The 12,259-nt window shown below is 43.5% G+C and overlaps 1 protein-coding gene across 8 annotated transcripts in view; it reads right to left on the bottom strand.

Moving 5' to 3' along the window:
• deptor (DEP domain containing MTOR-interacting protein) overlaps positions 1–12,259 on the bottom strand; it is a 134,306-nt gene that overhangs the window by 92,447 nt on the left and 29,600 nt on the right. For all 8 annotated transcript variants that reach the window (XM_043688969.1, XM_043688968.1, XM_043688967.1 and 5 more), the window contains 2 exons: positions 8,683–8,861; positions 6,076–6,199 (listed from right to left, as the gene is read on the bottom strand). In XM_043688969.1, the coding sequence (XP_043544904.1) occupies positions 6,076–6,199; positions 8,683–8,861 (303 nt within the window). The remainder of the gene's footprint in view (positions 1–6,075; positions 6,200–8,682; positions 8,862–12,259) is intronic.

Here is a 12,259-nt window from a genome sequence, read left to right on the forward strand (position 1 = left end):
TGTGGACTTCACCAGTTTCCTCATTTCCCCTCCCCCCACCTTACCCCAGTTCCAACCTTCCAGCTCAGCACTATCCCCATGACCTGTCCTACCTGCCAATCATTCTTCCCACCTATCCGCTCCACCCTCCTCTTCAATCGTCTTCACCTTCATTCCCACCTCAATCCACCTATTGCCCTCTTAGCTACCTTCTCCCCAGCCCCAACCCCTCCCATTTCTCTCTCCAACCCGGAGGCTCCCAGCCTCATTCCTGATGAAGGGCTTTTGCCCGAAACGTCGAATTTCCTACTCCTCAGGTGCTGCCTGACCTGCTGTGCTTTTCCAGCACCACTCTAGATTAGATTAGATTACTTACAGTGTGGATACAGGCCCTTCGGCCCAACAAGTCCATACCGACCCGCCGAAGCATAACCCACCCAGACCCATTCTCCTACATTTACCCCTTCACCTAACACTACGGGCAATTTAGCATGGTCAATTCACCAAACCTGCACATTTTTTTTGGATTGTGGGAGGAAACCGGAGCACCCGGAGGAAACCCACGCAGACATGGGGAGAATGTGCAAACTCCACACAGAGAGTCGCCTGAGGCGGGTATTGAACCCGAGTCTCTGGCGCTGTGAGGCAGCAGTGCTAACCACTGTGCCACTGTACCGCCCACAATCTTGGCTCTGATCTCCAGCACCCCCCTTCCACCTGAAGAAAATTAATGCATTCCCAACTCTGACCTCAACTCTACCTCCCCATCCTGACCCTGTCCCAACAGCTCCACCACACTCTTCCATATTGCAAACAGGATCCTGTCCTCTTCCCCACACTATCCCATGTCTTTATTTAATTACTTACCACCTTAGCCATCCTCTAGCCTCCCTGCCTTACCCAAATACCTGGCCCACTGATCTTCCACTCCATCACCTTAACTCACCCTCTTAGCCACTTACCTCACCCAACCTTTGGAAAACATTAACATTGAACACCGATTTTTAATTAGCGACTGTTAAAAGGGTTATGAAGAGCAAAGTGGAGTTGAGGCTGAGATGAGATCAGCCATTATTGTACTAAATGACAGAGCAAACTTGGAGGGGCAAAATTGCTCACTCGGTTTCTCATACTTACGTTACATTCTTAAGGTATGAAACAAGGGCTCATTGAAACTTCTACCAGTCTTTCAGAACAAAATAGGATTTCACTGTGGTGTCTAGCTTGTTTCCAAACTTTATGGCGCATAATGGATTGCAACGTTTTCTTATCCTGTTTTTTTCCCCCAATAGAATAAATTTGAATGCAGGGTTTTCTTAAAATCTTTAATGTTTTTCCAATTGTATTAAAATGATTTTCATTGCCATTGCATGGCTGCTGAGAATTACAATTGGGAAACTAGATGGATGGCAACAGATGATACATGGGGGAATGAGGTGACATTGGGGAAGTGAGAGTTTGGAGACGTTTATGATGCCTTTAAAACAATGGTGCCTTCTAAATAATGCTTCTAAATCCACATTGACCTTATTTTTGAAACAACCTTCCAATGACCCGTGTTACTAATTACTGACTCCAGATTGAAAATCAAGCACTTAATTTACCCTGCATGTGTAATGTACTTGATAGTTAATGAACCTTACAACAGAAACACTTTCACAAACAGGTCACCAACATGGAACAGTAACTCGGATTCTCTTTTCAGAGATACTGCCTGACCTCCTGAATACTTCCAACATTTTTAATTTGCCCAAAAAAAAAATTCACAGCTGAATGTTATTTTTTTTGGTTAAGTCTGAGTTGCATTTAGTTTTCACGTGATTTTTCATTGTGGGGTCCAGCAAGTTTTCTCATCCTACCTTGTCAAACTTGTTCATTAATTGCCTACCCCATCTTACAGTGTCTCTCACATCCAATTCCTGTCCTAATTTACCACAACTCAAAAAGCTACTCAGCAGATATCCAGCCGAAGACTGACAGCTTCTGTGTCATCTTTAAAATACCACAGTTCACCTGGAGAAGCTCTGGCATTCCAAGACACCCCTTCTCATTGATGGATATGCCAATAAGATATCAGAGAAAGAGAAAATGGCACTGTGATCTACCAACATGGAGCTGGAGGTCCTGGTGGATAGGATGGTTCAGAGAAGGACCACCCTCTTCCCAGAGGACCATCAGAGGAGGCCATGCCACCAGACACTGCCAGCCTGCTGAGCTTACCCAGGTCAGTGCAAACTCCAGGGTGAACAGAAGAACAGCCAACAATTCTGCTAAGGTTCAATGATCATCCCCACTCTGTCAGGATGAGTGCCACACTCTTCTCTCCCTCTGCTACTGCACCTGCCTCCCACAAAGGCTCATGCCCCACCACTCTCACTATCACCTCCCTCACTCTTGCCCCCACCCTCACACAACACTCAATGTTGTGCTGCCTCCTCAATCCTTTGTGACATCACAATCTATCACCCCATCCCCAAGTTTGAGCACTCTCAGCCATCTAGTGTAATCTTGACCCCAGTCCAGGTCAAGGCCCCGTCCTCACAAGGAGCCAGAGTGGTGCCAAGGGGCACCCAGCCAGAGATGGAACCACACGCACTGCTCACTGCTTCTACTCAGGCCACTGTAGAGGTGGCCAGGCCATCCTTCATCCTTTCTATTCCATATTGACCCTTGGAAGTTCAAGTCAAGAACAGTCAAAGACTTCCAACATGTCTGGCCAGTCTAGACACAAGCATCAGCAGAGTTACCATACCAAAGCTCTGGGGCCTATGGTCTCTGCACCAGAGCAGGGAATGTACTTAGAGGGAGAATAAGATGAAAAGTGTAATGAACCCACTTTGGAGGAGAGGGATATCTTGTTTTTGAAAAGTGCATGTAAATGTTGATTATAACTTTCATGCATTTGCTTCTGAGTATCTCCATGCAGGTGTTCAATGCATTGTCCCACCAGCCTGGCCAAATAAGAGGGGGGAGGTTTGACAATGTCAGCTACAGTCAGTGGAAACAGTTTGTGCACATGGGCTTGGTGTACTACTTGCAAATTTGGCCCTTTTGGGTGACAATTCCTATTGTTTAGATCCCTCTGAGAACTAAGGTATATCTCATTTGAGTCATAGAGGTCTATTGCATGGAAATAATAGGCCCTTCAGCCCAACTTGCCCAAGCAATCCAGTTTTCACAATTTAATTAGTCCCATTTGTCTGCATTTGGCCCATATTCCTCCATCCTATCCCATCCATGTAGCTGTCTAAACCTTTCTTACATGATGAAATTGTACTCACTTCCACTGTTACCTCTGGCAGCCCATTCCAGACATTCACCACCATCTGTGTGAAAAAATTGTCCCTCTGGACTCTTTTGTAACTCTCCCTTTTCACCTTAAACCTATGCCCTCAAGTTTTCGACTCCCCGACCATGGGGAAAAGCTCTTTGCCATCTACCTTATCAATGCCTTTTATGATTTTATAGACCTCTGTACAGGTCACCACTCAGTCTCCCACACTCCAGGGAAAATGATGTAGCCTATCAAACCTCTCTTTGTAACTCAAATCTTCCAGTCTGGGTAGCATTCTAGTAAATCTTTTCTGTACTCTTTCTAGTTTAATAATATCCTTTCTATAGTAGAGACCCAGAATTGCAGGCAGTACTCCAAATGTGGCCTCACCAATGTCTTGTACAGCCTTCAATAAGATGCCCCAATTCCTGTACTCAATGCTCTGACTGATGAAAGTAAGAATGCTGAAAGCATTCTTCATCGTTGTGTCTACCTTTCATTCTACTTTCAAGGTGCTATGAACCTGTATCCCTAGATCTCTTTGTTCTACAACACACCCAGAAGTCCTGTGGAAGTCCTGCCCTGTTTTGACCCACACCTCGCATTTACCTAACTTAAACTCCATCTGCCATTCCTCAGCCCACTGGCCCAGTTATAGATTCATAGAGATGTACAGCACAGAAGCAGACCCTTCAGTCCAACCCATCCATGCCGATCAGCTATCCTAACCCAATCTAGTCTCATTTGCCAGCACCTGGCCCATATCCCTCTAAACCCTTCCTATTCATATACCCATCCAGATGCCTTTTAGCCTCCACCACTTCCTCGGGCAGCTCATTCCATACACACACCACCCTCTGTGAAAATATTATGTCTTATGTCACTTTTAAATCTTTCCCCTTTCACCCTAAATCTATAGCCTCTCGTTCCGGACTCCCCCACTCCAGGGAAAAGACTTTGTCTATTTATCCTATCCATGCCCCTCATGATTTTATAAACCTCGATGAGGTCACCCCTCGGGCTTCAATGCTCCAGGGAAAACAGCCCCAGCCTACTCGGCCTCTCCCAATAGCTCAAATCCTCCAACACTGGCAACATCCTTGTAAATCTTTTCTGAACCCTTTCAAGTTTAACAACATCCTTTCGATAGGAACGAGACCAGAATTACACGCAATATTCCAAAAGTGGTCTAACCAATATCCTGTACAGCCGCAACATGACCTCCCAACTCCTATACTCAATCCTCTGACCAACAAAGGAAAGCATACCAAACGCCTTCTTCACTATCCTATCTACCTGCGACTCCACTTTCAAGGAGCTATGAACCTGCACTCCAAGGTCTCTTTGTTCAGCAACACTCCCTAAGACCTTACCATTAAGTGTATAAGTCCTGCTAAGATTTGCTTTCCCAAAATGCAGCATCTCGCATTTATCTGAATTAAACTCCATCTGCCACTTCTCAGCCCATTGGCCCATCTGGTCCAGATCCTGTTGTAATCTGAGGTAACCCTCTTCACGGTCCACAACACTCTCATCAAAATCTCATTGCATTCCCAGATAACCTTCTTCACTGTCCACTACAGCATCAAAATTAGTCTCATCCGCAAACTTACTAACTATTCCCCTTAAGTTCTCATTTAAATCATTTATATAAATGACAAATAATGGATCCACAGATTTTACTGAGGAGACTCCCCCCTCCTCCCAACCCCCTTTTTTCCTTCATCTGCTTGCTGTATGTGGTGTTTGCGCTTCATAAGGTTCTGGTACATTGTACAGCTGCAAGATTAATGCAGCACACACTACCTTACAGCAAGCTGTCCACTACCAACCAACACCTCCCCCCAACCAACCAACCCTCCCCCCCACTTTCCATCCCAACTCCCCCACTCCACCCTCCCAGACTGAGGACTGCTGACTAGCAATCCAAGCTGCCTGATTGTATAAGAGCACTAACTGGCACAGCATAGCACAGCAAGTAGGACAAAGCAAGGAAGAGATGTTGTGAATAAGCAGGTAGGCACTAAGTGAGTGAGAGTCGAGAGTGTGGTGCTGGAAAAGCACAGGTCAGGCAGCATCCAAGAAGCAGGAGAATTGACGTTTCAGGCAAAAGCTCTTCATCAGGAATGAGGCTAAGTGACTGAGCTCTGGGAGATGGAGCAAACAGCCCTGGGATCCAGCCAAGTCCAGTCTGCAAACTAGGAGCCTGATCGGGTGCACAAAATGTACCTGCTACAGCCTTTCAAATGTTAGTTGCCAATGTGCCATGTAATGCAGCCATGTGCTTGCAGATTGCACTGCCAGCATCTCAAACAAATGCAAAGACAGCAGTGTCATGGAGGAGGACTGAGTGCAGCCATGTATCTTACCCAGGGCTGCAGTTTGATCACAGGCACCATGGAGGTTATTCAGAGCACACGCTGAACTGAATCGGTCAGGTATCTGCTCGTTGAGTTTCCCCAATGTCTAGCTTGTTTCAGTAAAATGGGATTCTGAATATTAATGTGAAGTTAACAAGGCATTTAACACGTGGTAATCCCTGTCATCTGGTTCCCCCCACAGCATAGTGTGAATCTTGTCAAGCTGCTTGTGAGAAACATAAAACATGGTGTGAGATGATTTTGATTTCCCACCATTTCTGCAACACTTCTCGCCATATCCCAGACTCCTATCAGATTCTGCCCTCAGTCACCTTCCAAATCCATCAGGATACAATGTTTAAAAGGAGAGAAGATTGAGAGTACTGCTGTTGATAAAGTGGTATCAATTATTATGAGGGAATAAAGAGTCCAAAAGGTCCACCTGAAACAGAATCCACCTACTTTTCATATATCCTTTGGCCCCTTGCGAAAACTTTCACTTCACTATCCAATGGGAAAGTGCCATCATCTTTTCTGAAGCGGTAGAAGAGTTTGGCGTCCTTAAATTCCTTAAGTTCATCACACACTAAAAAGAAGGCACAGAAAAGTACAGGTTAATATATTTTGGAGCACAGGTCAGAGCCATCACATGAGATAACATGGGGCTATATTTTTCAGGGAGTGGCAATCGCTCACAACTTGCCTCTCTGCTCCTTTTTTTTATAGAACAGAAGAGCTCCATATTTCTGACAGCAGATTCCGATTAGGACTCCTTCAAATGCATGGAGCCATACTTCAATTCTTATACTTCCCTTACTGTGCTGAACGTTGTGGGGAGGACAAACCATGCACCATTTATCAGTCAGTTGCTTTATGCTGAAATCTAAAAATGGCCCAAGTCTAATGGTGGTAGCTGGGATTGGGGCAGAGAAGGCTGGAGCAGGTGGACGAGGTCAGGTCTCGTAGCGGGCTGAGACTTGGGGGGCATGGTTAAGTATCTGTGGGAATGTAGTTAGGGATATGCTTGGAAAGTCGGGAGTCAGTTGGATCACTACTCAGAGTTAGACTATGTATTTTAAAATCTTAAATTCTATGAGTAACTATTGCCTTAATTTCTTTGAAACCCTTCACAGTCTACAATTTAATGGATACTTTCAGAATGGTCCCAGCACAGAGGAACTGCCAGCGCTCCCTAGGTTTCATTTTCCCCAGAAATTCCTTTGACATCTTCTATAATGGGGATTCCACAGGGTCCCCAAATGCCAATCGCAAAGTCCAGGCCATTGTGCTAGGGATGCTTCAGGAATGACTTATTATATGTAACACAATATTACATCAGCAGCAATCTATAGGAGATTCTTATCAACTCTCTACTTTATCCTATCAATCCTGCTTTCCAATTAACCACAGCCAGATCACAGTTGAAACCAACAGGAACAATGAGAACTAAGAGCAAATTAGTGCAGATGTTGGAATCTGAATGTACCAAAAACAAAAAAATGCTGGAGATTACAGCATCCATGAAGAGAAATGTTAGGTTGACTTTCTCTCCACGAATGCTGTCTGACCCACTGTGACGTCCAGCATTTTTTGATTTCAGGAATGATAAGAGGTTTGGGGTGGGGTGGGGAGTGATTTATACATTGTTTAATGAAGAAAACAGTACAGAAACCATCTTTGGGTTGGTTTAATTTGGCAACATTGTAATGTTGAATTGGCAACAGATTAACCATGTGTTGACATAATAAACATTTTACCTGAGTAACCCACATTTTACAAGTTTAAGAAAATCTGATGTTTTTCTCACTGTAGACGTAATGCACATCTTTACAGAATCCAACTCAAGCAAGTAACTTTGTTTGGAAGTAAGAAAGGTATGTGTTGAGAAAGACATGTACTTCTTTTAACAATATGAACAATTACGTCTTTTGCATCACTTATTTGATTCTATAGCTATTTTAACTAACCACCACTTTAGAGTAACTTAATTATTTACAGTAACTTAACTATTCATTCCATTTAGGCAAAATTGATAGCAATCTAAACATTTGTCACCCTTTATAAAATCCCAGGCTGAGCAATGTGTGAAATGGGATTTCCTGAACTATCTTCACAAATGTTGGCTGTGACCCCAACATGGGGCTAGGTTTGGTGGAGCAAGGTGAAAAGCTGAAGATGGCAAATGGAATTCTTTTTCCCTGTAGCAGGAGTGGATGGAGCAGGAAGTAATCAGATTCCCACATTGCTCAAATGATGTATTTGAGATGGAGCAGCATCAACAGGGAAATGATAAATACTGGAGTCTGCATGTATTATCAGCATTTATTTTATTTGACTTGCAGCAATCTGTAAAACTGCATTATAAACATTTGAATATTTCCATGTTGAAGCACTCTGTGACAACACATCAGCGCCCTGCCAGGCCGTACCACATGGGCAGCACGGTGGCACAGTGGTTAGCGCTGCTGCCTCACAGCGCCTGAGACCCGGGTTCAATTCCCACCTCAGGCGACTGACTGTGTGGAGTTTGCATGTTCACCCTGTGTCTGCGTGGGTTTCCTCCGGCTGCTCCGGTTTCCTCCCACAGTCCAAAGATGTGCAGGTTAGGTGAATTGGCCATGCTAAATTGCCCGTAGTGTTAGGTAAGGGGTAAATGTAGGGGTATGGGTGGGTTGCGCTTCGGCGGGTCGGTGTGGGCTTGTTGGGCCGAAGGGCCTGTTTCCACGCTGTAATGTAATCTAAAAAGAACATGGGGTCAGTCCGACTTTGCATACTTTACAAATATGTAATGTAAAGTCATTTTGTTTAACATTAGTGTAAACCTTGCTGTACAATCCACTTATTAGTGCATCTGGATCTAGATTATTTACATCAAAATATTAGCTGCTTGGAATGGCAAACATTCTGAGAAACGAAAAAAGGAAGGATATTGAAAAAGCAAGAAGTAAAGTTTGGGTTTCCTCACAATCACATCCGCCAAATTTACATGTAACTTTTTATTGTAGGAAGCACAGTCACTGACATAAAAATAATGATCTTTTGAATTGTTTGATATTGATGCGAACATACCATGATGGATAACACCATGGTCCAATAGTTTCTGCACCAACTTGATTGCCATATTCCTGTCAGCAGCATCTTTGTGATCTAGCAGCCAATCGATTAATTCTTTAGCCACAAAACAATTTGGATAGGTTCTAAGGTGATATCGACGATCCTTGATAATCTTTTCTTCATGAAGCCTGAGCCTGAAAGTACAATTGCAATAATTTATTTAAGATAAAAATAACATTTCAACACTAAAATATTCTCTAGCAGTCACCAAAGGTTTCCAAGCAAATGAAATTCAAAATATTGTTGATTCGAAACACCCAGTGATTCATCTTTACTGGCAGAATATGAAAGAATTCAGTAACAGATTAGATTCCCTACAGTGTGGAAACAGGCCCTTTGACCCAACAAGTCCACACCGTCCCTCCGAAGAGTAACCCACCCAGACCCATTTCCCTCTGACTGATGGACTTAACACTACGGAAAATTTAGCATGGCCAATTCATCTAACCTGCACACTTTGGATTGTGGGAGGAAACCGGAGCACCCGGAGGAAACCCATTCAGACACGGGGAGGATGTACAAACTCCACACAGACAGTCAGCCAAGGCTAGAACCGAACCTGGGATCCTGGTGCTGTGAAGCAGCAGTGCTAACCACTGAGCCACCATGCTGCCCCTTATAGGTTGAAAAAGTACAATAAAGAAAGCTACAGAAAAAAGTAATAAGCGGTGAGAATATTTCAAATAAAGAAACACCAAGTACAAGAAACCAAATAAATTGAAACAATGGACAGACAAAGCAAAATTACATTGAATGGACGAAAACATACAAGAAAACGAGATTGGTAAAGGATCAATTCCAGGCTACAATACAGTTCAGACAGCTAGCTCACTGAAGTTAGCAATGCAGTAACTGAAGTTAATCAGGTCTGGGGATATAATCGCCAGATCAAGAAGAAAATCCCCAAGAAATGACGACAACAACAAGGCTATGCCCCATTGCTGGGAAATGGGTTAAGAACAGTTAGGTGTGTTGTCTTGACTGGCGCAGACACGATGAGCCAACTAATCTTTTTTTCTGCGCTGTAGACCTCATAACACAGTGACATGCCTGTATGCCAAGTCTAACTTGATCAATACATTACAGCAAGATTTTGCAAGTACTCATGGTAGTACAAAAAATGCAACCAAACCAATACCAAGTTTAAGAAACTTTGTCTGTGATGAAAGGTTAAAGATCTGAGGACGAGTTGCTCTGAAGAATACAGTACTCTGGAGAAATACTTTACAGAATACTTCAACGAACTGTGATGTATTGGAGAGTGCCAAAAACTAGAAACATGCAATGCAAGCTCAAATTTAGAAAAGTCCATGAATTTAGGTTTGCCTCATTTATAAGAAGGATTAGCAACCAAACAAAAAGACTGAACAGACAGCAAAAGACAGCCTGGGAGGCAAATGCCACTAAACTAGTAACCACTCAACATCCCTTTCTGGACTTCTGTGTTAGCTAATATACTGCTCCTTTTCAAATGTGCTATCACCTTCTCTTTCAAAAATCTATCCTTGAACGTTTTGCTACCTTCCCTATTCTTATCTCCATTTCACGACTCCACATTTGAAGTTTTCCAATCAGTGCCTGAAGGGGCCTTTGATGTTAGAAATTACATGCCATGAGATTGTGACCATGATACAGAAATTCCACCCTCCTCATCCTTCAGCACTGGTCTGCAGCGTTTGACTAACTGACAAAACCATTCTCCCCATTTTCCAGCTCAGTAGCACTGCCCCTGCATGTTCCCACTCTATTCTCCCGAGTAAGAGTGAGAGAATCCCTTATGATTTCTCTTACACAAACTGCCCAAAAGCAATATCATCCAAAAGGGCATCAGGTTCTGCACGCACATAGACACCTCTTTTGACCCTGATACGGTCTCTAATTTGTCATTCTGATTGTCCAACTTCCAACACAAGAACTTTCCTCTAATTAATGATCGGAAAGACTGAAACCTGTACCTTTGGTGCTGACAAAACCCAAAACCCCAACTTTCATCCAGCTGCCGTGACTAAACTGGGTTGGTGTAAATGACCCCAGCCAATGCTCTGACTTCTTAATCTTCTCAATGACCATGTCCACACAATTCCATTATGTAACATCACCAACGGACCCTTACCTCAGACCTCAACCATGAAACCTGCAACCACACCTTTGTTCCTTCAGATTTGACTTTTCTATTGCTCCCCTCCTCAGTCTCCCACACTGCATTTAGGAAATTTGAACTTATCTAAAATAAATTTTGCTGCCATATCCTAACTCAAACTCACCATTACTCATGAGCTCACTAACCAAAATAAAAGTGACCAACCTTTCAAATTTAAAAAAAAAATCTCTAACATGTGTTCGGATCCCTCCATGGCCTCATCCTTCTCTATCAGTAATTCTGCTGTTTCTCAACGAACGTGGTAGGCCTCTTCTGTTGGAGATAGTTGGACTCGTGATGACGCTACCCCTTTAACAAGGTTATGTTGTCCTTGGGTTTTTTCAAGATGGGGTTGTAAAGGCCGAGGTTCCAGTAGGTCTGGATATGGTTACTTGAAAACAATGGCAGGGGAGTGGCCACTTCTTCCATAGTCATAGAAATGTACTGCACGGAAACAGATCCTTCAGTCCAACCCGTCTATGCCAACCAGATATCCCAACCCAATCTAGTCCCACCTGCCAGTACCCAGCCCATATCCCTCCAAACCCTTCCTATTCATATAGCCATTCAAATGCCCCTTAAATGTTGCAATTGTACCAACCTCTACCATTTCCTCGGCAGCTCATTCCATACATGTACCACCCTCTGTGGGAAAGAGTTGCCTTTTAGGTCTCGTTTATATCTTTCCCCTCTCACTAAATCAATGCCCTCTAGTTCTGGACTGCAGGGATTGGAACAGCTGCATTAAGTTGGGTTTTCAAATAGTAGTGTTGTTCTAAATTCTGTTTTCTTTTGTTCGTGTTTCAACAGTAGTATTAAAATAAATTCTGTTTTATTTAATGGCGAGTGGTTTAACCAGCTACATCACACCTGGAATATCTACTTTACATCTGCCCTTAAAATAAGAAAAAGTGAGGGTCTCGGCTAGCTTCTTATAATATTTTGAGGGGTCTGGCCTGGTCCATAACACACTTGCATGGTCACTTGCCACTTCACAGTGCCAGTTTGAATGTTGTCCAATTCTTGATTGAAATGAAATGGTGCACTGGAATCAATAACCCGTATTTCAGTTTCTGAATATTAGAAGGCAGGATGTCTTTGATGAAGCAGTTGAAAATGGTCTCGGTCCTGAGGAAATTCCTGCAGAGATCTCCTGGGGCTGAGAACTTTGGCATCCAGTAATTGTGTTGGTTATGACTCCAGTGACAATTTTCCATCTTGATTCACAGTGACTCTAGTTTCCGCGATATTCCTTCGTGCCTCTCAGTCAGAATGCTGCTGTGATGTGCAAATAAATAATTGTCCCTCGACTCTGGAATTTAGCATTTTGTTCATGTTTCCACCAAAACACCAATAGGATCTGGAGTGGAATGACCCTGGTGAAACCTAACT

Source organism: Chiloscyllium plagiosum, chromosome 4, assembly GCF_004010195.1.
Source record: "Chiloscyllium plagiosum isolate BGI_BamShark_2017 chromosome 4, ASM401019v2, whole genome shotgun sequence".
NCBI lineage: Eukaryota > Metazoa > Chordata > Chondrichthyes > Orectolobiformes > Hemiscylliidae > Chiloscyllium > Chiloscyllium plagiosum.